The 26,892-nt window shown below is 43.8% G+C and overlaps 1 protein-coding gene across 4 annotated transcripts in view; it reads left to right on the forward strand.

Annotated features, from left to right (window-relative positions):
* klhl13 (kelch-like family member 13) overlaps window positions 1-26,892 on the forward strand; it is a 333,304-nt gene that overhangs the window by 90,056 nt on the left and 216,356 nt on the right. For 3 of the 4 annotated variants that reach the window (XM_070883162.1, XM_070883163.1, XM_070883164.1), the window contains exon 2: window positions 19,134-19,208. In XM_070883162.1, the coding sequence (XP_070739263.1) occupies window positions 19,156-19,208 (53 nt within the window). In that variant the 5' untranslated portion in view covers window positions 19,134-19,155. Of the gene's footprint in view, window positions 1-2,387; window positions 2,558-19,133; window positions 19,209-26,892 lie in introns of those variants that run through there. The other variant, XM_070883158.1, reaches the window with a different exon arrangement.

Genomic DNA, 26,892 nt, shown 5'->3' on the forward strand with positions numbered 1-26,892 from the left:
AGATGAATTGGATATGGGCTGACTTACTACCTCCTGCACTTTAAGATTCTATGAAGGTGTCAGCCTTGGTTGAATGCTAGTATTTTTGCCTCTAGAGTGGGAAGGTCATAGGTTCAATTACCTCCCCAGCACATAATTTAGGCTGACACTCCAGTGCACTGTCGGAGGTGCCATCTTTCAAATGAGTCGTTAAACCGAGGCCCCATCTGTAATCTCCGATCTAGGTAAAAGATCCCACAGCACTAGCCAAAGAACAGCGCAGATTGACTGCTGCATTTCTCTACATTACAACAGTGCCTATGCTTCAACAATACTTAATTTGCTGTGAAGCGCTTTGGGGGGTGTCCTTCCTTCAATCATATCGAGACTGTAAATGTGTCAGGTCGTTGCTGCAGTTTCTCTCACCACCGTCCCGCCCCCCTCCCCCAAACCTTATATTATTTTGCTGGTTTTCTTCCTCTATCATATAGCACTTTGGTTTCTGTGCCGCCTTCTGCTCCTATATTTAATGGTTTGTACAGGTTTTTATAGTTTATTTCCAAAATTAAAAAGTCAAAAGACAAGAATTACACAAACTAACGCAATCTGTACAGAACTTGAAACAAGTAATGAATGCAGTAAGAGAGCTGAGGTGACAAAACAGCATTAGTTCTTTTTCATGCATCAAAATAAGTTTAAACTTGCACCAATAGCCTTCAGAATATAAAGTAGTCTACAGTAATTGGACACCCCATTACTAATCCTCTGAGTCAGCAACACCCTGCTCTACATGTCAGAAATTGTTCAATTTGTGACCACGTTCAATTTAATTTCCCTTAAATCTGGAAAAAGAGTCATTCTGGAATGAGTGGTACTTAGGACTAAGGCTCATTGAGCAGGTTGGATTGGGACCCACTGTAGGCAACGTCGAATGTGTTTGAACAGTGATCCATTACTCCAACCAAGGGCTACGAAGGGTCAGTTGCCCACTAATGGAGACTAAGCATAACCCTACTGTTTAGTGACACTGCTCTGTAATCTATCACGATCAGAGAATGGTTTCAGTCTCATTAAGAGATCGACTGCCATTAGCATGAAACCGACTCAGCTTGGTGGGCTTTTTAAAATTTAATTTATTTTAAGTGTAATTTGAAAGTTCCATTCCGAATGCAGAGCCTTGGTTGTAACGAGCATGGATCGGAATATCAGGACTACAATATTATGGCCATATCTCTGCTCCTGCTGCCGAGGCGCCGCACTGGGAGCAGAGCTTTGTAAAATAACATTTTTGGGTCTTTTGAAACCTTACGCTAGATTATTTTGGCATTTTTTCTCTTGTGGGTGACTCTCAATGCCCCTTACCTTCGCAAATGTCTATTGTTGCCCAGAGATCTAGGTAAGCTTTTTGTAGTGTGCCCAGCAAAACACAGCAGACCGACCCAGACTGCATTTAGCTTAAACTTATCTTATGCCTTCAGAAGCTCACACTACAACCTTCGAAAGGGTGAGACTATCACTGACCCTCGAAAGGGGGGAAGAATATCACTTCAGACCTCGTTTGAACTTACTACTATTAAGCAAATTTATTAGCAAAGATGAGCAAACAAATAAGTGACATTCATATCATCTAGTTACATTTTGACAATAGACAGTCTTCCACACAACTCCAAATGGGCAAACTAAAAGATTGCAATTCTAAGAACTAAATAATAATGTTTCTTCATTTTGAATTTCTTAGCACTGTGAGAACCTAAGTAAACCACACTGTTTATTGGAAATTCAAACCCGTTTTTATATAAGGAACATGTCACATTGTTTTAAATTGAAATTATTCCGTTCTCCAACTAAGCTTTCAGTAGCATGTCAAACTAAGTTTGGTATACAAACCTAAACTTTAGTTTTTTTTCTAAATTGCTTATGACCCAGTAGGGTAGAAATTGGTCTCAGGCGATGGTGCAAAACGAGTGGTATCGGATCAGTTGCCCATTACACGCAGTTGCCCGTTATGCGCAGTGTCTGGTATTCAGTCATATTGCAGTCAACAGAACTGAATATCACACGCTGTATATAACGGGCGGCTCATCCGATACCACCCATTTTGCTCCACTGCCCGAGACAAATTTCTACTCCAGAGACGGTACAGGGTATTAGCTTAAGGAAGACCAGATAAAGTTTTTGAACTAGTACATCAGTAAGCTATCATTCACAGTAACAGACTGCATGCAGAATAAGCCCTGAGGTTGAGCTGCTTTATTGAGTGTTTATTTGTAGTGTGTTGCTGAAGAAATGGGAAAATTAGAAATATTTTTAGAACTGTTTAATGAGAGGCCTGTTAGCATAGGAACTGAGGCAAGGTGTGAAAGGCAAAATTTAATGGGGCCGATTTTGACTTTTGGGCGACCCACAGGCGGAGCGTGCCGGGAGCTCATCCATATCCACAGAGAAGAGGCGGCCATGATTTTCAGGCACCGGCCTCATTTACATCGGGCCAGCAAGCTGTGGGGCACCAAACAGACATCCTGATACAGCTCACCGGATTAAGGTTGGCCAATATCAGGCCACCTCGGCCGCCATCAAGGTAAGTGCGAGGTGGGGATGGGCTCTCTGGGCGGCAGTGACCCAGATTACTTTGTGGGGCCTCCCAGGGGAGCGCTCCTGCTCCTTTATTGTTTCTGTTCTTAAATCAAATCTGTGACTTTCAAATTGAGCATTTGTTATGTTGAGTTAGTTAAAACATTTGCTGACGAGACACCACTGGTATTGCTCATCAGTTACTCGGGATTATGAGCCTGGATTTTCCACTCGCGGCCTCCTGTTTTACCAGTGTACATTGGGTGGCCAAGAATGGAAAATAGGTGGACGTTCCATTCAGTTGGACCGTCACCCACTTTGTGCTAATTCTGAATTTTTGGGGGTGGGATCAGTGGCGTTGCAAGCCCCCGCCCCACGTAGGCAGCAGCTTCATTTTAATCTGCATTTGGGGACGTGGAATAACAACACGCCACTTCCTGACGTTCGAGAGCATGGGATGTTGATTCCAAGTCAAGTCCATGTGAAATGGGCATTTAATGCTGCGAGGGAACCAGCTGATCTAAAGGAGACGAGTAAGTAAACTAAATCAGCAATCTTTTTGTCATTTCTTGATTTTTGCTTCCACTTCGATTCCCTTTAGTATTCGTACCAGTTGGGTTCTAGGTTTTTTTTGTTGCCCTTGCATCATTACTGGCATCGTCTGGTTTACCTATAGGATCATTTTAATTGAGAAGATGTAGAAGATCAATTAAGGAATGCAAAGTAGGTGGTCTGAGATCACCCACAGGACCCTCACTTGTATCTGCAGAGATAGATGACCAGACCTCGTCTGGAGGTGGGACAGCAGATTCGATGACACCACTAAGATCTGTAAATGCTTGACTAACATGCCCAACATGCTAGTATTGTATTTAAGTGGTCCTGCATGGATGATCAACAGGCAGCATGCCCCGATTTGCTGCAGATACAGGTACCACCAACCATGTCTAAGCATTGTCTGTTATATGGCAAATGGCCTTGGATGCAATCAGGACACTACATTTGATTAAAACCCACCACTAGCTATTTAGATGCAAAGTACACCAGTAGGTGTGGGCTCATATCATGTATTTTAAAGCGTGCAACTGATCTGTGTGTGACAATGCTCATGCTGGTCTGGAGCATGGTTGTAATGTTTAGCTGGTAATTGGTCAATGTGGGATGTGTTTGAAATAGATCCTGGTCAATCCGAGACTAATTATGATTGGCAGTTTCTCTACATTGGCAGCAACGTGGCTCTTATTATCTCAGGGTTAGAAAAATCAGCAAGAAATAATCCTTTCATTCTCATTTTGTAATTTAAATGTTTTACAGGTTGCCGAGCTATGATTTGTTGGTTTTTTATACAATGTGTAGTGTTTGCAGTGTGATGGACACATTCCAAGTGTTTATAGAAATAGATTGACCTGACCCCATGTTATGCTTCATTGGTAATTCCATTTGGTTTTGTAGCTTAAAACACGTTGAGCTCACTGCACCTTTCTGCTTCAGCTGAAAGCTAGGTTGCTTACTATAGTGGTAAAAGCGGTTTATATTTTAAGAAATATTATTTATTCTATTACCTTTGTAAATATCCCATTATATTTATCTAGCCTTTCTGCAGGACCTGAGTGACTTTCATTAAAAGATACTTGGCAGAATGAAGCTGTAAGAATGCAGTGCAGGGACAGGCCGACTCTGAGCAGCAGTGCTTTCTTTTTGTATCTGTTCCAATAGCCGTCTGGCACAACTTGGCTCAAGTCTGTGTGGGTTTGTGGGGGCTGCAGAAAAAGTGATTGAGATTGTTAGCTATGTCCTGTTTCACTGGTTAAAGATGACTGAATATGCTTTAACAAAAGACTTGCATTTATGTAACACATCTGCTAAACTCTGGCCATTGTTACGCAGGCAATCTTGCCACCATTTTGTACACCGTAAGATTCCACAAACATTGACTAGTTGTGTGGCTGGTTGAGAGAGGAACTTCGGCCACGAAGCCAGGAGAACATGTTTGACTTGAAAAGTGCCACAGGATCTTTAATGTGGACTGGAACAAACTCACTTGATTTAATATCTTGTCTGAACGACAGCATCTCTGACCAATGATGTGCTGAAACATAGAAAATAGGTGCAGGAGTAGGCCATTCGGCTCTTCAAGCCTGCACCATCATTCAATAAGATCATGGCCGATTATTCACCTCAGTACCCCTTTCCTGCTTTCTCTCCATACCCCTTGATCCCTTTAGCTGTCAGGGCCACATCTAACTCCCTCTTGAATATATCTAACTAACTGGCATCAACAACTCTCTGCGGTAGAGAATTCCACAGGTTAACAACTCTCTGAGTGAAGAAGTTTCTCCTCATCTCAGTAATAAATGGCTTACCCCTTATCCTTAGACTGTAACCCCTGGTTCTGGACTTCCCCAACTTCGGGAACATTCTTCCTGCATCTAACCTGTCCAGTCCCGTCAGAATTTTATATGTTTCTATGAGATCCCCTCTCATTCATCTAAACTCCAGTGAATACAGGCCCAGTTGATCCAGTCTCTCCTCATATGTCAGTCCTGACATCCCGGGAATCAGTCTGGTGGGGCTTGAACCCCCAACTTCCTGAGCCAAGCTGACAGTGCTTTAAGAAACTTTAAATGGGCTGCACTAGAAGTAAACTTCCTCTGTGCATTTGAATTGCATGATTTTGTTGTGTGTCCAATCTACATTGATAATTGGGGCTAATGTGCTTGTGTATTTTTCGAGCTGTATGCCACTTAGGAGGGGTTTTTGGTGCCTGTTGCATCCCTTGCAAGGACTCAAATCCAAGTGTGTCAGTTCTCCACTGACCCACAAGTGATAGATTCATGAAAGCTAATGCCCCTGGTTAAAGCTGGAGAAACAGTGGAAAGGTAACCAGCTACAAAGCTGTCGGGGGTTTTAGCTGGTCAAATTCTAGCAGTATAATAGAGGGTCTCTAAGCCGTGGCTGTAAACTGCACTGGACCTAGGTAAGTGCACTGTGTCCCAGAGTATGCCCACCATATCGAGCAAACAGTTGAATTCTGGGCATCCTTAAAAACATAATAATTTGTTAGAAAAAGATGAAGTGCCAGAGGATAGCTAACGTAATAACTATATTTAAGAAGGGGGATAGACCATGTCCAGGGAATTATAGACCACTCAGCTTAATATCAGTGGTAGGAAAAATAATGGAATCCCAACTAAAGGAGAAAATAGAAGAACATCTAGAAGCTAAAAATATAATAACGAATAGTCTGCACGGATTTCAAAAGGGAAAGTCTTGCTTGACCATGGTTAGCACAGGTTAGCAAGGCCATTTTAAAAAAAAAAAGCAAACCAAGCACTACGGCTCATTGAATTTTTTGAAGAGGTAACTGAGAGAGTAGACAAGGGTAATGCAGTAGATGTAATTTATCTAGATTTTCGAAAGGCCTTTGATAAGGGACCACAAAATAGACTGATGAATAAGGTCAGAGAATGCAGAGTCAGGGGACAAGTAGCAGAATGAATCGCTAGCTGGCTTCAAGACAGAAACAAGTGAGTAGGGTTAAAAGGTGGCAATTCACAGCGGCAGAAGGTGGGTAGTGGTGTTCCACAAGGATCAGTGCTGGGACCACTGTTCACAATTTATATTAACGATTTAGACTTTGGAATCAAAAACACAATTTCTAACTTTGCAGATGACACCATCATCATCATAGGCAGTCCCTTGAAATCGAGGAAGTCTTGCTTCCACTCAAAGTGAGTTCTCAGGTGACTGTACAGTCCAAAACGAGAATTAAAGTCTCTGTCAGAGGTGGGGCAGACAGGGTTGACGAAAAGGGTGGGTGGGGAGCCTAGTTCGACGCACACTCCTTCCACTGTCTGCGCTTGATTTCTGTGTGCTCTCGGCGATGAGACTCGGGGTGCTCAGCGCCCTCCCGGATGCTCTTCCTCCACTTAGAGTGGACTTGGGCCAGGGATTCCCAGGTGTCAGTGGGGATGTTGCATTTTATCAAGGAGGCTTTGAGGGTGTCCTTGAAACGTTTCCTCTGCCCACCTGGGGCACACTTGCCATGTTGGAGTTCCGAGTAGAGCGCTTGTTTTGGGAGTCTTGTGTCGGGCACGCGGACGATGTGGCCCACCCAATGGAGCTGGTCGAGTGTGATCAGTGCTTCGATGCTGGGGATGTTGGCCTGAGTGAGAACACTGACAGTGGTGCATCTATCCTCCCAGTGGATTTGTAGAATCTTGCAGAGGCAGCGCTGGTGGTACTTCTCCAGCTCTTTGAGGTGTCTACTGTATATGGTCCACGTCTCTGAGCCATATAGGAGGGCTCTGGTGAGCACATGGTGCGCACAATGGCTGTTGCCACTCTGACCTCTTCTCCTTCCACAAAGTGGACCTCTGGCTGTGAGAAGGTGATGGTGTGCCAAGGGCCTTCTTGATGTGGTCTGATACAATAAAGTGGCATTTGAAGAGTCAACCACATTGATGTGGCGTGGAATCATGTAGTGGACAGACTGGGTAAGGATGGAAGGTTTCTTTCTTTAAAGAACATCAGTGAACTAGTTGGTTTTTTGTGACAATCTGATTGCTGATGTAAAAATGATTTTGAAGCTATTTTTTTCAAAACTGAAATCAAATTCTAACACTGCCATGGTGGGATTTGAACTGATATTCTATGGTTAATAATCTCAGGCTATGGGTTACTCATCCAGTAACATAACCACTACACTACCATACCTAGTTACCACCAGCTAATCTGAAAGGCAGTGATCGGGTAATTACTGGAAATGGCATGTGAGGCATTAACAACCCAAGATCACAAGGTATTTCTCAAAGGAAAACACTCTAATTCAATTCTAGACAAAGTATTAATTGTTTAATCAACCTGGTTGTCTTCTTAGGCAGCCCCCCGGAGTTGAGGATGACTTGCTTCCACACTAAAATGAGTTCGAAGGTGACTGATGAGACCAATGCAGGATCTATAGTCTGTGTTACAGGTGGGGCAGGTGGTGGTTGGAGGGACGGGTGGGTGGGGTGCTTGATTTGTCGTACGTTCCTTCAGCTGTTTGTACTTGGTCTCCGCGTGCTTCCGGTAAAGGGACTCTAGGTGTTCGCCGCCTTCTCGGATTCCCTTCCTCCACTTTGAACGGTCTTGGACCAGGGATTCCCAAGAGTCAGCGGGGATGTTAGATTTTTTCAAGGAGGCTTTGAGGGTTTCCTTGAAGCGTATCCTTCAATCTGGTGCCATTATAGTGAATCACAAGCATCTTTTCCATTGTTAAAGATCATTTTCATTCAATATTGGTAAATGGCTAATAAAAACAGAAAATGCTGGAAAATATACAGCAGGTCAGATAGCATCTGTGAAGAAAGAAACCGAGTCAACATTTCAAGTCGATGACCTTTCATCAGAACTTTCGTTGATGAATGGCTGTTTGATCCAATGTAATTGAGAGATGCAGCAATCTATTGCTTTTGTTTCAGGATAGTTGGGCAGGGGGTGGTCCAAAACCTGGAGTAGTGTTATTAATTGACTGCTGTATCTATGGTGGCAGTTTTGAGGGCCTGGCCTTCAAACACTCTTTTCCTCAGGTGGCCGAAGGCTGCACTGGCGCACTGAATCTCGCCCTCAAATCTGCCATCAAGCTCATGGTCTACAGGGCTGTAGTAATACCCGCCCTCCTGTATGGCTCAGAGACATGGACCATGTACAGTAGACACCTCAAATCGCTGGGGAAATACCAACGATGTCTCCGCAAGATCCTGCAAATCCCCTGGGAGGACAGACATACCTACATTAGCGTCCTCGACCAGGCCAGCATTGAAGCACTGACCACACTTGATCAGCTCCGCTGGGCAGGCCACATTGTCCACATGCCAAACACGAGACTCCCAAAGCAAGACTCAGAACTCCTTCACAGCAAACGAGCCAAAGGTGGGCAGAGGAAACGTTACAAGGGCACCCTCAACGCCTCCCTGATAAAGTGCAACATCCCCACTGACACCTGGGAGTCCCTAGCCAAAGACTGCCCTAAGTGGAGGAAGAGCGTCCGGGAGGGCGCTGAGCATCTCGAGTCTCACCACCGAGAGCATGCAGAAATCAAGCGCAGGCAGCGGAAAGAGCGTGCGGCAAACCAGTCCCACCCACCCCTTCCCTCAATGACTGTCTGTCCCACCTGTGACTGGGACTGTGGTTCTCGTATTGGACTGTTCAGCCACCAAAGGACTAACTTTTAGAGTGGAAGCAAGTCTTCCTTGATTCCGAGGGACTGCCCATGATGATGATGGTGATGTATCTATGACCTTCCAAAAGGGGGACAGGGTTATTGATTGACTGGAATGGTCCTTGACTGACAGCTTGATGGTCGGGGTATTTCAGAATTATATTAGACGCCCAGAATCTATCTACTGTTACTGCAGTCAGGTCACTTCTTTAAAATTTCAGCACTGCCAGCATGTAGCTGAGCTAGATTTCAACCAGTAGCCAGTTCTACAGGGGAAGCAGTGATTCCTGCATTTTAAAGTCTACGTTTAGAGAGAAAGTGAGTGGCATCTTTATTATATAAAAGCAGAGAATTAAAATGACAGGCAAAATTCTCTGCTCCACTCCCATACTGACCTCTCTGTCCTTGGCCTCTTGGACTGTTCCACTGAAGCTCGGGGAACAACACCTCATCTTTCAATTCGGCAACATCGAGTTCAACAATTTCAGACCATAACCTCTGCCCATATTTTTTCACATGGCAGCTGTTGATATTTCTGCTGTTCCCATTTACACCTCTTCTCCACTTATCTTTTGTTTCTTTACCATCTCCTTTTGCTTTGTATTATCATCCCTTTTGTCATTCAATCATTCCTACCTTCCACCTTATCATAGACCTCCCCTTTTGTTCTTCCCTCCCCTCCCCCCATTTCCCTGCCTCTGCACTTGCTTAAAATCTGTTACATCTCTAACTTTTTCCAGTTCTGACGACGGGTCATCGACCTGAAACGTTAACTCTGTTTCTCGCTCCACAGATGCTGGCTGACCTGCTGAGTATTTCTAACATTTTCCGTGTCTATTTATGGCACCTTTATTATTTTATGTATCAAGGAACGCACAGGAATACATGTTTCACTGTGTTACACTGTTTACTGTTCATTTCATTGCTCTTGTGGGACCTTGCTGCATATAAAATGACGGCCATGTTTGCCTGCATAACAATAGTCACATCACTTCAAAAGTAATTCAGCAGCTGTGAATTGCTTTGGGACATCCCGAGGGCATGAAAGGCACTATAAATGCAAGTTCTTTCTACTTTCTTGCATTTATCTGTTGAGAGTGAATATCTAGTCCAGTTTCAAGAAGAGGAAGATCACGTGGTGGCAGGTGATGCATTCCAGGAACTAGTGGACAAAGTTCTTTGTTGCAATCAGTATCATTACTCTCTATTGGGCAGATGTAGGGGCACTCCAGGTCATCAGGGACACTAGGTCTGCTTACGGGAGTTGCCGATGATGCTGATTCAAGGAAATTATCATAGAATAGAATCATAGAATACTAACAGCACAGGAGGCGGCCATTCAGACCATCGAGTTTGTGCCGGCTCTCTGCAAGAGCACTTAAGCTAGTCCCGTTCCCACTCCCACAGCTTTCCCTGTAACCCTGCTATTTATTTTCCTTCAGGTACTTATCCAATTCCCTTTTGAAAGCCACAATTGAATCTGCCTCCACCACCTTTTCAGGCAGCGCATTCGAAATCCTAACCACTCGCTGCGCAAAAATTTTTTCCTTATGTTGCCTTTGGTTCTTCTGCCAAACACCTTAAATCGGTCTCCTCTGGTTCTCTGGCAATGGGAACAGTTTCACTCTATCTACTCTGTCTAGACCTTTCATGATTTTGAACCTTCTCTGCTCTAAGGAGAACAACCTCAGCTTCCCCAGTCTATCCACATAATTGAAATCCCTCATCCCTGGAACTATTCTCGAAGGCCTTCACATCCTTCCTAAAGTGCGGTGCCCAGAATTGGACACAATACTCCAGTTGAGGCCGAACCAGTGTTTTATAAAGATTCAACATAACTTCTTTGCTTTTGTACTCTATGCCTCTATTTATGAAGCCCAGGATTCCGTATGCTTTTTTAACTGCTTCCTCAGCCTGCCGTGCCACCTTCAGTGACATACCCCCAGGTCTCTCTGTTTCTGCAACCCCTTTAAAATTCTACCCAAAAGTTCATTTTGCCTTTCTTGTTCTTCCCACCAAAATGGATCACTTGGCACTTTCTGCATTAAATTTCATCTGCCACGTGTCCGTCTATTCCAACAGCCTGTTTGTCTTCTTGAAGTCTATCACTATCCTCCTCATTGTTCAATGTACAGGTACTTCCAAGTTTTGTGTCATCTGCAAATTTTGAAAATATGCCCTGTATACCCACATCCAAGTCATTAATATATATCAAGAAAAGCAGTGGTCCTAGTACCGATCCCTGGTGAAAACACCACTGTATACCTTCCTTCAGTCTGAAAAACAACCGTTTACCACTACTCTCTGTTTACTGTCATTTAGTCAATTTTGGATTCATGCTGCCACTGTCCCTTTTATTTCATGGGCTTCAACTTTGCTGGCAAGCCTATTATGTGGCACTTTATCAAACGCCTTTTGGAAGTCCATGAACACCACATCAACCACATTGCCCTCCAACCCTCTCTGTTACCACATTAAAAAAACTCAATCAAGTTCGTTAAACATGATTTGTCTTTAACAAATCCATGCTGGCTTTCCTTAATTAATCCACACTTGTCTAACTGACAATTTTGTCCCTAATTATTGTTTCTAAAAGCTTTCCCACTACCAAGGTTAAACTGACTGGCCTGTAGTTGCTGGGTTTATCCTTGCACTTTTGTTTAGAAAAGAGTATAACATTTGCAGTTCTCCAGTCCTCTGGCACCACTCCCGTATCCAAGGAGGATTGGAAGATTATGACCAGTGTATCCGCAATTTCCACTTTATTTCTCTCAGCATCCTAGGATGCATCCCATCTGGTGACTTATTATCTACTTTAAATAGAGCCAGCCTTTCTGGTACCTCCATATCATTTTTTAATCCCATTCAATATCTCAACTACCTCTTTCATTATGGCATAGAAACATAGAAACATAGAAAATAGGTGTAGGAGTAGGCCATTCGGCCTTTCGAGCCTGCACCATCATTCAATAAGATCATGGCTGATCATTCCCTCAGTACCCCTTTCCTGCTTTCTCTCCATACCCCTTGATCCCTTTAGCCGTAAGGGCCATATCTAACTCCCTCTTGAATATATCCAATGAACTGGCATCAATAATTCTCTGCGGTAGGGACTTCCACAGGTTTAAAACTCTCCGAGTGAAGAAGTTTCTGCTCATCTCAGTCCTAAATGGCCTACCCCTTATCCTAAGACTGTCTCCCCGGTTCTGGACTTCCCCAACATCGGGAACATTCTTCCTGCATCTAACCTGTCCAGTCCTGTCAGAATCTTATATGTTTCTATAAGATCCCCTCTCATCCTTCTAAACTCCAGTGTATAAAGGCCCAGTTGATCCAGTCTCTTCCTCATATGTCAGTCCCACCATCCCGGGAATCAGTCTGGTGAACCTTTGTTGCATTTCCTCAATAGCAAGAACGTTCTTCCTCAGTTAGGAGATCAAAACTCAACACAATATTCCAGGTGAGGCCTCACCAAGGCCCTGTACAACTTCAGTAAGACCTCCCTGCTCCTATACTCAAATCCCCTAGCTATGAAGGCCAACATACCATTTGCCTCCTTCATCGCCTGCTGTACCTGCATGCCAACTTTCAATGACTGATGAACCATGACACCCAGGTCTTGTTGCACCTCCACATTTCCTAATCTGCCGCCATTCAGATAATATTCTGCCTTCGTGTTTTTGACCCCAAAGTGGATAACCTCACATTTATCCACATTATACTGCATCTGCCATGCGTTTGCCCACTCACCTAACCTGTCCAAGTCACCCTGCAGCCTCTTAGCATCCTCCTCACAGCTCACACCGCTACCCAGTTTAGTGTCATCTGCAAACTTGGAGATATTACACTTAATTCCTTCATCCAAATCATTAATGTATATTGTAACTGAGCCCTGCGGCACTCCACCAGTCACTGCCTGCCATTCTGAAAAGGACCCATTTCCCGACTCTCTGCTTCCTGTCTGCCAACCAGTTCTCTATCCACGTCAATACATTACCCCCAATACCATGTGCTTTGATTTTGCACACCAATCTCTTGTGTGGGACCTTGTCAAAAGCCTTTTGAAAGTCCAAATACACCACATCCACTGGTTCTCCGTTGCCCACTCTACTAGTTACATCCTCAAAAAATTCTAGAAGATTTGTCAAGTATGATTTCCCTTTCATAAATTCATGCTGATCTGGACCGATCCTATCACTGCTTTCCAAATGCGCTGCTATTTCATCTTTAATAATCGATTCCAACATTTTCCCCACTACTGATGTCAGGCTAACTGGTCTATAATTACCCGTTTTCTCTCTCCCTCCTTTTTTAAACAGTAGTGTTACATTAGCTACCTTCCAATTCATAGGAACTGATCCTGATTTGGCAGCATCTTCTTCCTTGGTAAAGACAGATGCAAAGTACTCATAGTACTTCTGCTTCCTTGCGTAGGTCTTCATTTTGGTCCCAATCGGCCCCACCCCTCCTCTTACTATCCGTTTATATGCCTACAGAAGAATTTGGGGTTCCCCTTTATGTTAGCTGCCATTCTATTCTCATACTCTCTCTTTGCCCCTTTTATTTGCTTTTTCACTTCCCTTCTGAGCTTAAGTGCAGAAATTATAAAACAAGATACACATACACAGCAGGCACATATATGTATAAACATGCTATTGTCTAAATTGTTGAAGAACAAAAGCAGCGAAATTGGTGGAGAAAAACATCATTTCTTTACATATAGAATTACTTTCTACTTTAGCAATAAACTGAGGAATGGTGCTTAAATCAAGAATTTATTAATTTGTAAAATAGTGTTTGTATTGAACCGTGGCAGTGTTTTACACTTGAATTGGCTGCCTGCCCACTTTTCTAACTTAAAATGCATTAAAGCATTTAATATATGCATACTGTCTACAGGTTCTTTCATTGTGTTTTGGGATTCGGACATTCACGCAATGCATTTAGATGAGTAAAAAATTGGCATCAGTAAACTAATCTGTAAATTGTATTAGATGAGAAAGGAATGGCAGAGATACTGAATTAGTATTTCACCTTGGTATTTACAGAGAAGTGAACAAAGACTGAAAGAGTACATGTGGTGGACCTGAAACAATCATTACTAGATGCCTATAAAAATTAAAAAGGCTGTATTAAAGGGGTTCTTGGACTTAAAAGCAGATAAGTCACCAATCTCCAGAATATTGAAGGAGGTTATTGTATTGTCTTTGGTTCCCATCAAAAACGCCATTCCCAAACCTCTCCCTGGTCACTGGCTGAGGCAGAACCAGGCAATTCACAAACTTGCTGTCCTATTTGACCCTGAGAAGACCCTGATCACACATCTGCACCATCACCAAGACTGTCTATTTCCATCTCCGTAACATCGCCAGTCTCCACACCTGCCTCAGTTCATGTATTGCAGAGACCCTCATCCGTGCCTTTGTTACCTCTAGACTGGAATATTCCAAAGCACTCCTGCCTGGCCTTCCACCTTCTTGTCTCCATAAACTTGAGCTCATCCAAAGCTATGCTGCCCGTATCACAACTTGCACCAAGTCCCGTTCACCCATCAGTCCTGTGCTCGCTGACTTACCCGTGCTAAATTTCCTTATGTGGCTTGGTGTTAAATTTTGTTTGATTACACTCCTGTGAGGTGCCACGGGACGTTTTAGTATGTTAAAGGCGCTGTATAAATGCAAGTCGTTGCTGTTTTCCTACTTTTGGCATCAGACGAACTGTTCTGTATTTTACCTGTCCCACCCACCAGTCATTCGGTACAATTCCTGTTTCTAAAATAATTTTGGAAAGTTCCGTTAATACTTGTGCCACTTCATCAGTAACAACAACAATTTATATAACACCTTTAATGTAGTGAAACCTCCCAAGGTGCTACACAGGAATGTTGTCAAACACAATGTGACACCGAGCCACATAAGGAGATTTTAGGACAAAGGTAGGTTTTAGGGAGCGTCTTAAGAGGTGGAGAGAGAAGCAGAGAGGTTTCGGGAGGAAATTCCAGAGCTTAAGGCCCAGGCAGCTGAAGGCACAGCTGGCAATGGTGGAGCAATTAAAATCAGGGATGCGCCAGAATTGGAGGAGCGCAGAGTTCCCGGAGGGTTGGAGGGCTGGAGGAAGTTACAGAAATAAGGAGGGACGAGCGAGACCACGGAGGGATTTTATAACACGGATGAAAATTTTTAATCGCGGTTTTGCTGGACCGGGTGCCAATATAGGTCAGCGAGAACAGAGGTGATGGGTGACCAAGGCTTAGTGCGAGTTAGGATCGGCAGCAGAGTTTTGGGCAGCTCAAGTTTTATGAAGGGTGGGACATGGGAGGCTGGCCAGCAGAGTTTTGGAATAGTCAAGTCTAGAGGTAACAAAGGCAATGATAAGGGTTTCAGCAGCAGATGAGCTGAGACAGGGGCAGAGAAGCACAATGTTGTGGAGATGAAATTAGGCTGTCTTCATGATGAGGAGGATTTGAGGTCGGGCGTTCATCTCGGGGTCAAATAGGAGGCCAAGATTGCAAATGGCCTGGTTTAGCCTCAGACGGTGGCCGGGGAGAAGGTTGAGAATGGAATTTGTGGCAAGGACCAAAGACGATGTTTAGTTTTAGGAAGTTTGTGCTCTGTCGGACATACACCACAATAAATCATTGTCAGTGGCAGGATTGAAAGAGGTGGTGGTGAAGTAGAGTTGGATGTTGTCAGCATATATGTGGACCCAAACCAAGGACCATGATAAGGACGTTGGTCAACACTTGGGTATTTCTAATTAACATGGATTTGTAACGGGCAGGCCAAATTATTTGAGGAAATTACTGAAACAAACAGACAAGGGAATTATAGTCCAAGAGAATAAAAGAGGGAGCAAGATAGTCATAGAGAAAATTAGAGAGACAGGTAGTGAAGGAGTGAATTTTTAATGAGCAACAATTTGCATTTAAATGATTTCTTGAATGTAAAGAAACTTCTCTTGGTGCTGTGCAAATAGGCATACGAAAACACATTAAACCAACAAAGGTGAAATTTGAAGGGGTGACTCATGGCTTTGATTGAAAAACTGGGGTTTGAGATGATTTTTAAAAATCGAGAAGTGGCGAGGTTTACACAAGAACATAAGAAATAGGAGCTGGAGTAGGCTCTCGAGCCTGCTCTGCCATTTAATACGATTATGGCTGATCCGATCATGGAGGCAGCACTGGAGAGTGAAACTAAGATGGCTAAAGAATGTACCGCCAGTGATGGGATAAAGGGGCTGGGGGGTTGAGTCAGAAGAATGGAGTGTTTGGCAAGTGTATAGAACTGTGGAGTGGGGCGAGGCATTGCAGTGATTTGAAGACAAGGGCAAGGATTTTAAATTTTATATGTTGGGGTATAGAAGCCAATATAGGTCAACAAGGACAGGTGTGTCTGGCGAGCAGGACTTAGTGCAGGACTGAATATGTGGAGATTATGGAGGATGGGAGGTCTGTAGGGAAAGGGTTGGAATGGCTGAGTCTAGAGGTGTCAAAGGCATGTATAAAGATTTCAGCGGTGGTTGGACTAAGGTAGGTGTGATGTTGCAGAGGTGGAATTAAGTGGTCTTAATGATGGACAGGATACAGGGTTTAAATCCCCTGCTCAGGGTTGTACAGAACACCAAGTTCTAGTACAGCGATAGAATCTGCAGCAATGGAGTTTATAGCAGAGGCTGAAGATGCCGGCTTGCGTCTTCCTGATGTTGAGGGGGTTTAACTCATCCAGCTGTTGTTGGACAAGCAGTCTGACAGCATGGAGGCAGTCAAGTGGTGGGGAGAGGTGGCAGAGAAGTCGAGCTGGGTGTCATCTGTGCAGATATGAAAGCAGCACTCGCACGTAAAGTTCCAAATGTTTTCAATAGTTGAAGCTTTTGTTTATTGTTTGAGCAAGTGACATCTCAAGCAGACACCATCCATGGCATGACTTTCAAAAAGCACTTGACAATGTTCTGTTCAAAAGGCTACCAATTAAACTGAAAGTGGTAGCAATTTAGGATAAGTCCATGGAATTAAAGGGGGACTGACGGTATGAATACAGAATTGGCTCAGTGACAGGAAGCAATGGGTGGCGGGTGGATGTTTTTCAGACTGGGAGGTGGTTTGCAGTGATGTTCCCCAAGGATCTGTTTTCGGTTCATTCCTCTTGAAATTTATAAATAGCCTAGACTCGGGTGTAGGGAGCAGCATTATAAAGTTTGCAGATGATACAAAACTTTGCACTGTAATAGAAAGTGATGAGGATAGTAGTAGACTTCAGGATGACATAAACAGGATGGTGAAATGGGCAAAAACATGGCAGATGGAGTTCAGTATGGAGAAGTGTGAATTGATGCTCTTTGGGAGGATTAATATGGAAAGACAGTAAATGGCATAATTTGGAAAAGTGTAGATGAGCAGAGAGACCCTGGTGTGCATATACACAAAGGTTTAAAGGTGGCAGGGCAAGTTGATAAGATGGTTAAAAAAGCATATGGGTTACTTGGGTTTATAAATAGAAGCATAGAATATAAAAGCAGAGAGTCACACTAGAACTTTATACTTCACTGGTTAGGCCTCAGCTGGAGTATTGTGGACAATTCCGGGCACCACACTTCAGGAAAGGATGCCACCAGGGTTGTGTGGTTGGAAAGATTAGGACTGCTATCCTTGGAACAGAAAAGGTTAAGAGGTTTTCAAAATGAGATGTTTTGACAGAGTAGATTGAGAGAGGCTGTTCTTTCTGGTGAATGGGTCAGTAACCAGAGGTCATAGATTTAAAATCATTGTCAAAAGTTCTAGAGGGGACATGAAGAGAAATGTTTTCACTCAGTTGTCAGGATCTGGAATGCTCCATAAATAACTTTCAAAGGGAGTTGGATAGATACTTGTGGATGAGGAACATGCAGGGTTACAGGCAAACAGTGGGACTGTGGGACTTAGCTTGACTGCTCTTTCAAAGATCCAACACAAGCACGACGGGCCAAATGGCTTCCTTTAGTGCTGTAAGTTGCTCCGATTCTAAGATTTCTGAATGGATAAGAAATTGTCTGAAGGATAGAGGAGGTGCATTTGACCAGGTGATGAAGACAAAAATAAACCCCATTGTCTTCTCAGATTTGAAAGAAGATGACTGAGACGTGATCTTATAGAGATATATGTGATGATGAACAGTATAGAAAAGGTGAATCCTTCAAGTGAGAGTAAGATAAGGAGGCATGGGTCCAAATCAGTTACAGGCAAATTTAAGACTGATGTCTGAGTTCTTCACAAAAAATGATTAACGCATCGAATGGGACTTCCATGTAGAGTAGTAGAGGTAAAAATAACCCATATTTTGCAAAATTATTAAATGCTGTGATTGGGGGAGGGGGAAGAATAGGTCTTTCTGGATGCTGAGCTAAGATGGGCTGAGTGGCCTTCCTCGTCCATATTTGTCTTGTGATGAACCAGAAACAGAAGTGAGTCCCCACAGATTCTTATCGAGCAATCATTCTGGAATGGACCAGCCTGAAGAAAAACTTGTTTGTTTGTGGATTCATTGGTGAATGATCAATATTAGCCTGGAAAGGAGGCACCTGCTGTGTGCTCAGCTATTGAACAACCAAAGAGGTTTAAAGCCATCAAAGTAGCAAATGGGGAGCGAGGCCACAAACACTTGTCGACCCCTGCACCCAAAGAGATGGTTTTGACTGCAGTGGAGCCTCAGCTCAGGTTCGAGAACAAGAGTCAGTATCAATGACCGTGCATAAGAGGAAAAGCGACAGAGAGGAAGAAGTGGGGCAGAGGAGGACTGAAAGAGGGAATCAGAGTGGGAATAAGAGAAAGCGAATGGAAAAAATAAGATAAAAAGAGATTGAGTGTTCGGCAACCTAAGCGAATGGGGTGAAATCTGAAATGAAAGGGAGCAAGTGAGAATGAGAAAGCACATTCTAGATTTCAAATTGGAAGCATAGCATGTGAGAAATCACCTTGATGGATCAGGTTTCAAAATTTCCCTGCAGATGCAGTGCGAATATTGGTGAATAGCATACTACAGTTAAAATTTGTGGCTATTAATCGGTATATAATTTGTTTGTCAGCTCTTGACCTTATAAAGGTTGGTCACACCTGTATAGCAACTCAATTGTCGCAGCGGCTGTTTCGAAGCTTGTGTACTTCTGTGCATTTCCACATAACTCGGACTTGATTCTGCCTCTGAATTCCAACAAAACAGGCACATTATTATTGTCTTGTTGGTGGTATGGGTCCACATTTTCCAACCAAGTAACAGTGCCTTTTGAATGTACGTTAATGTAGACCCAGTGCCACTAAAGATGGCTCATGTGCACGGTGTTTAAGCCACAGCTTGGAAGAATAAATGGAGTTCCAGGTCTAACGCCTTTCTTTTTCCTATTTTAACAGAGGAGGTGCTGGTGGTGAAAAAATGGATAACTCTCCACTCAGAGGGGATCCAATGGCAACAGGACTCCATGAGAGGTATGTCCTGTGCACAGTTGCATATTGTTCAGAAAACTATTGAATGTGGCTTAAAAATAATTTATCTACCATGAGATGGGTAGTAGTGTTTCTCACGGACCAACGACAGTTGTGCATTTACTGATAAAACACTTGCGCCATCTTTGTTATCCATTTGCTAATCTATGGGGAACCTCAGTCTTGTAAGTCCACATACCAATGCTTGGTTTGCTGTCATCGGAGATGCAGACTGTGGATCGGATACAGGAGCAGGAAACAGCTAGGGAACTTTGTTAGGCATTGCAATAAAAATATGCTGGGAATGCTGACAGGATACATTTGTGACTGCAGATTTCATTTATTGATTGGATTTATACATAAATCACTAAATATATTCAAAAGGGAGTTAGATGAAGTCCTTACTACTCGGGGGATCAAGGGGTATGGCGAGAAAGCAGGAAGCGGGTACTGAAGTGCATGTTCAGCCATGAACTCATTGAATGGCGGTGCAGGCTAGAAGGGCTGAATGGCCTACTCCTGCACCTATTTTCTATGTTTCTATAATGCCACACTGAGTTGAGTGTCTCACCGGGAAAATAATTGGGCACTGATCACATGCCCTTTAAAGGAGTTTAATGCCTGGAAGTTGGAGATAATTTATGAATTGGAGTTGTATAGTGTGTATACTAACCTTCATAACAAAAATAAACTAACAAAAGGAATTACATTGCATTTATATAGCGCGTTGCACGTCCTCAGGATATTCTAAAATGTTTACATCATTTTCAAGAATAGTCACTTGTTTTTATAGGCAAACATCGCAGCCAGTTTGCCCACAAATAGCAATGAGGCGCATGACTCGTTGATCTGTTTTCTTTTTTGTGGTAGTGGTCGAGAATTCTCCTGCTCTTCTTTAAATAGTGCCATGGGATGTTTTGCCTTCGCTTAAGAGGGCAGACAGGGCCTCGCTTTTAACATCTCATCTGAAAAACGGCATCTTTAGCATCGCTCCCTCAGTACTGCTCTAAAGTATCAGCCTATATTGTGTTAATTTCTGGAATGGAGCTTGAACCCCCAACCTCCTGACTCCGAGGCGAGAGCCCTACCTCTGAGCCAAGGCTACCGCAAGTTCACTATATTGCACTTGCTTAGTATATTTCTAGTGCGCCGTTGAGTCAATTTCTCTAAAAGATGTAATCTTTGTTGGTTGGCTGTATCTGCTTTTTTGAGGTGTTTGTTGATTTGGCTCCTATTGGCCACAGTAAATGAGAGGATTACCTGACCTAAAGCCCCAGGTGGCTGTCCAAAAAAGAGCTGGCTTTTACTTTGTGGTGACGATACTCTATGGTGGCAGTGAGTGAGAAGTCAGCATGAGCCAGAAAACCTGCAGCAACCAACCCAACTGTTGTAATTGACCCATTTTCGGAGGACGGACTCAACTCCATCGTCTCATGGTATAACATGAGATGCAGGTAATCTTCAGCTGTGGTACAGAAAGATCACCTCAAATGGGCTGCAGGCAGTGGCCATGCTTTTGTGCTTCCAGTACGTCCCTGTTCCTTCCTGTTGTGGCAGGTTTTCTGGCTCATGCTGCACTTGGATTTCCCTTGAGAGATTTGGTGCAAGCTTCTGTGGAGCAAAATGAGGCACTACTACTTTTTAGTTCAATTGTACCCCGTACTCGGGAGATCTGTACAAAATGAAACGTTATTGAGCCGTTGGAGTATCCCAAGTATGCATATATTTACTAATTTTGAAAAAATCTAATTCCAATTTAAAATGTGCACATTAGGCAGTCTTTCAGTTAAAGGTACTTGCAACACAAAAGATTTTCTTCGGTGTAATGCAGTGGGTTAAAATAACAGAAACTCCCTTGTGGTAAAGACAGCTGGGTCTCAGTGTTCCTGATGTGTCACTTCTTTGTCATTGCTGCTGGTGTATGAACTCTGTGTTGGCAGAGTAAGATGCTTTGGAATCTGAGTGTCGCGTAAATAGTCATCATTGTTAACAGTGACCTTGTGACGAATGCAGTCGTCCCTGCTTGAATATAGCCCTTTGTAATGTTAGATAAAGCTTTCCTCAGTTTAATCTCTCGAGAAATCTCAGCAAAACTTTATAAAGGAAATCTAAAGAGCTTGAATTTATATAGCGCCTTTTCCGACCTCAGGACGTCCCAAAGCACTTTACAGCCAATGAAGTACTTTTTTTGAAGTGTAGTCACTATTGTAATGCAGGAAACATAACAACCAATTTGTGCAAAGCATGGTCCCACAAACAGCAATGTGACAATGACCAGATAGTGTGTTTTTACTCATGTTGGTTGAAGGATAAATATTGGCCAGGACGCTGGGAGAATTCCCCTGCTCCTCTTCAAATAGTGCCACGGGATCTTTTATGTCTACCTGAGAGGGCAGACAGGGCCTTGATTTAACATCTCATCAGAAAAATGGCACCTCCGATCGTGCAGCTCCCTCAGTACTGCACTGAAGTGTCAGCCTAGATTATGTGCTCAAGTTTTTGGCTTGAACCTATGACCTTCTAACTCAGAGACGAAAGTGCTACCACTGAGCCACGGCTGACGTGCAACGAGAACAAAAGCAAATAGGTTATTTGTAGAAAAGATAAACTGTGACCCGTGTGGTCAGGTGCTTTTTGCCATATATGCATGTGGAGTTGAAATTGCAGCAGAGTAGCTGTGACAGAATTTTCCATGATGGATTAGTTTATTAGATTCTGTCTTGCTGGACACAGTACGCACGGGGTTGAAACAAAAGGCTCACTTAAAGAAAAAAAGCATAGGCTGAAATAGCACAGACTTTTTGATAGGCTATTGTTTTCCAGCCATACATACATAGGGCTTCAAACTAAAAAATGGGGGAGGGGTCAGGTGAGGGGAAATTTAGAAAGTTAAAGAGAAAGGACAAGGACAAGGGTCGCGATATGGGTAATGGTAATCGGAGTGTGACAGGAAGGAGCGTACAAACATAAGTGCACCAGCAAATAGGGTCAGAGTAGGGAAAATTGGTAATGGTAAAATGACAATTAAAGGCTGAATGCATGCAACATTTGTAACAAGATCGGTGAATTGATGGCAAAATAGAAATAAATGGGTATGGTCCGATGGCCATTACAGAGACGTGGTTGCAAGGTGACTAAGGCTGGGAACTGAATATTCATGGGTACTTGACATTTCGGAAGGATAGGCAGAAAGGAAAAGGAGGTGGGGTAGCTCTGTTAATACAGGATGAGATCAATACAGTAGTGAGAAATGATCTTGGCTCAGAAGATCAAGATGTGGAATCAGTTTGGGTAGAGATAAGAAATAGCAAGAAAGAAGTCACTGGTGCGAGTAGTCTACAGGCCCCCGAACAGTAGCTACACTGCAGGACAGAGTATAAATCAAGAAATAATGAGGGCTTGTAAGAGAGGTACTGCAATAATTGTGGGCGACTTTAATCTTCATATTGATTGGACAAATCAAATTGGCAATGGTAGCTTTGAGGATGAGTTCATAGAGTGTATTCGGGACAGTTTCTTAGAACAATATGTAGTGGAACCAACCAGGAAACGGGCTATTTTAGATCTCGTCATGTGTAATGAGACAGGAGTAATTAATTATCTCATAGTTAAGGATTCTCTAGGGAAGAGTGATCATAACATGATAGAATTTCACATTCAGTTTGAGGGTGAGAAACTTGGATCTGAAACTAGTATCTTAAACCTAAATAAAGGCAATTACAAAGGTATGAAGACAGAGTTGACTAAAGTGCACTGGAAAAATAGATTAAAAGGTCAGACGGTAGATAACCAGGAGATATTTCATAATTCTCAACAAATCTATATTCCTTTGAGAAAGAAAAACTCTACAAGAAGAATGAACCATCCGTGGCTCACTAAGGAAATTGAAAGAAAAGGCATACAATATTGCGAAGATTAGTGGTAGGCTAGAAGATTGGGAACATTTTAGAAATCAAAGGATGACTTAAAAAAAAATAGAGGGAGAAAATAGAGTGAGTAATCTAGCACGAAATATAAAAACAGACACTTAAGAGCTTCTACAAGTAAATAAAAAGGAAGAGAGTAGCTAGAGTAAATGTTGGTCCCTTAGAGGATGAGACTGGGGAATTAATACTGAGAAGCGGAAATGGCACACTTTTGTATCTGTCTTCATGGTAGAAGACACTAAAAGCATCCCAATAATAGCAGAAAATCAGGGGGCAAAAGGTGGGGATGAAGTTAAAGTAATCATTATCACTAGGGAAAAAAGTACTTGGCAAACTAATGGGAGTAAAGGCCAACGAGTCCCCGAGACCTGATGGCCTGAATCCCAGGGTCTTAAAAAAAAAAGTGGCTGCAGAGATAGTGGATGCATTGGTTGTAATCTTCCAAAATTTCCTAGATTCTGGAAAAGTCCCAGCGGATTGGAAAACCGCAAATGTAAAGTCCCTATTCAAGAAAGGAGGGAGACACTAAAGGCCAGTTAACCTGACATCTAACATTGGGAAAATGCTGGAATCCATTATTAAGGAAGCAGTAGCAGGACATTTAGAAAATCATAAAAACTGTACAGGGTGTTGGTGAGACCACACCAAGAGTACTGCGTGCAGTTTTGGTGGTCTTATTTAAGGAAATATATACTTGCATTGGAGGCAGTTCAGAGAAGGTTCACTAGGTTGATTTCTGAGATGAAGGGGTTGTCCTATGAGGAAAGGTTGAGCAGGTTGGGCTTGTTGGAGTTTAGAAGAATGAGGTGATCTTGTTGAAACATATAACATTCTGAGGGGGCTTGACAGGGTAGATGCTGAGAGGATGTTGCCCCTCGTGGGGTAATCTAGAACTAGGGGGCATGGTTTCAGAATAAGGGGTCGCCCATTTAAGATGGAGATGAAGAGGAGTTTATTCTCAGAAGGTCGTGAATCTTTGGAATTCTCTACCCCAGAGAGCTGTGGAAGGTGAGTCATTGAATATATTCAAGGTTGAGATCGACAGATTCTTGCGCAAAAGCAAAATACTGCGGATGCTGGAATTTGGAATAAAAACAGAAAATTCTGGAAATTTCAGCAGGTCAGGCAGCATCTGTGAAGAGAAAGCAGTGTTAACATTTCGGGTCGATGACCCTTCATCAGAACTGGCAAATGTTCAGAAAGAGCAGATTCTTAACAAGCACTGAAAGGGCGGGGGGAGGCGGCTGGGCGGGGGGGAAGAAAGAAAAAAGGGAAGGTCTGTGATAGGGTGGAAGACAGGAGAGATTAAAGTGACCAAAGGGATGATGGCCCAAATTCAAATGATAATGCCAGGAGTTAGAAAAACATTAGTCAGGATAGGGTGTGAATGGCAGGATAATGACCAGCTGCCATTAGAGACAAGGAGAAAAGAAGAAAGAAAGAAACAGGCTCGGGGGTGGGTGTGGGGGGGGGGGGGGGGGGTGGCGGGGGGTGGCGGTGAAAGGGAGCCAATGATTGGCAGCGGTTACGCCCTGAAATTGTTGAATTCGATGTCGAGTCCAGAAGGTTGTAAAGTGCCTAAAGGAAAGATGAGGTGCTGTTCCTCGAGCTTGTGTTGCGCTTCGTTGGAACAGTGTAGGAGACCGAGGACGGAAAGGTCAGAGTGGGAATGGAGTGGAGAATTAAAGTGACAGGTGACAGGAAGCTCAGGGCCACACTTGCGGACTGAACGGAGGTGTTCTGCAAAGCACTCACCCAATCTACGTTTAGTCTCCCCAATCGTCAGCAGCGAATACAGTATACTAACTTGAAACATAGCAACATAGAAAATAGGTGCAGGAGTAGGCCATTCGGCCCTTCGAGCCTGCACCACCAGTCAATAAGATCCTGGCTGATCATTCACCTCAGTACCCCTTTCCCGCTTTCTCTCCATACCCCTCGATCTCTTTAGCCGTAAGGGTCATATCTAACTCCCTCTTGAATATATCCAACGAACTGGCATCAACAACTTTCTGCGGCAGGAAATTCCACAGATTAACAACTCTGAGTGAATAAGTTTCTCCTCATCTCAGTCCTAAGTGGCCTACCCCTTATCCTAAGATTGTGTTCTCTGGTTCTGGACTTCCCCAACATCGGGAACATTCTTCCTGCATCTAACCTGTTCCGTCCCGTCAAATCTTATACGTTTCTATGAGATCCCCTCTCATCCTTCTAAACTCCAGTGTATAAAGGCCCAGTTGATCCAGTCTCGTCTCTTATATGCCATTCTAGCCATCCCTGGAATCAGTCTGGTGAACCTTCGCTGCACTCCCTCAATAGCAAGAACGTCCTTCCTCAGATTAGGAGACCAAAACTGAACACACTATTCCAGGGGAGGCCTCACCAAGGCCCTGTACAATTGCAGTAAGACCTCCCTGCTCCTATACTCAAATCCCCTAGCTATGAAGGCCAACATGCCATTTGCCGCCTTCACCGCCTGCTGTCAACTTTCAATGACTGATGAACCATGACACCCAGGTCTCGTCGCACCTCACCTTTTCTAATCTGCCGCCATTCAGATAATATTTTGCCTTCGTGTTATTGCTTCCAAAGTGGATAACCTCACATTTATCCACATTATACTGCATCTGCCATGCAATTGCTCACCCACCTAATTTGCCCGAATCACCCTGCAGCCTCTTAGCATCCTCCTCACAGCTCACACCACCACCCAGTTTAGTGCCATCTGCAAACTTGGGGATATTACATTCAATTCCTTTATCTAAATCATTAATGTATATTGTAAAGAGCTGGGGTCCCAGCACTGAGCCCTGCGGCACTCCACTAGTCACTGCCTCCCATTCCGAAAAAGACCCGTTTATCCCGACTCTTTGCTTCCTGCCTGCCAACCAATTCTCTATCCACGCCAGTACATTACCCCCAATACAATGTGCTTTGATTTTGCACACCAAAGAAGTACAAGTAAATTGCTGTTTCACCAATAGGACTATTTGGGGCCCTGGACAGTGGGAAGGGAGGAGGTAAAAGGGCAGATATTGCATCTGCTGCGCTTGCACAGGAAGGTGCCGAGGGGAGGGGGTGCTGGGGGTGACTGCGGAATGGACCAGGGTGTTGCAGAGGGAGCGGTCCCTTTGGAATGCTGAGAGGGGAGGGGAAGATGTGATTGGTGGTGGGATCACGCTGAAGGTGATGGAATTGGCGGAGGATGATCCGTTTGAATGTGGAGGCTGGTGGGGTGAAAGGTGAGGACAAGGGGAACCCTGTCATGTTTCTGAGAGGGAGGGGAAGGTGTGAGAGCAGAGGTGCAGGAATTAGAACGGATACTGTTGTGTTCCTAACACAGATGAGACTGCACACGGAGGTTAAAGTAACAGTGACCTCAGTCTTTATTAGACACTCCAGAGTGAGTAACAGGCCTTAGGGCCGGCTTATATACAGTGCTCCCAAGGGATGCTGGGAACATGGGAGTGCATGCTTTACAGATACACAACATCCCTCTTCCCCACCCCTCCCCCAAAGTCAAGGTGAAAACAATTTACAAGGTGAGGCTGTCGGGGGCCTTTCTTTCCCTGGTTCACCGCCTCGGAACAAATGTCTGTTCTGGTGTGTTGGCTGTGCCCTTGCTGGGCTGGCGTGTTGTTGGTCCTGCAGGGCTGCTGGGTGAGCCTGGCCTTGCTGGGCTGTTGGGTCTGATGGGTTCGATTTCCTGGTCCGGCGTGGTGTCGATCCTTTGGGTGTGTGTTGTGGGCTTGAAAAATGTC

This window comes from Pristiophorus japonicus, chromosome 6 (genome assembly GCF_044704955.1).
Source record: "Pristiophorus japonicus isolate sPriJap1 chromosome 6, sPriJap1.hap1, whole genome shotgun sequence".
Classification (NCBI taxonomy): Eukaryota; Metazoa; Chordata; class Chondrichthyes; family Pristiophoridae; genus Pristiophorus; species Pristiophorus japonicus.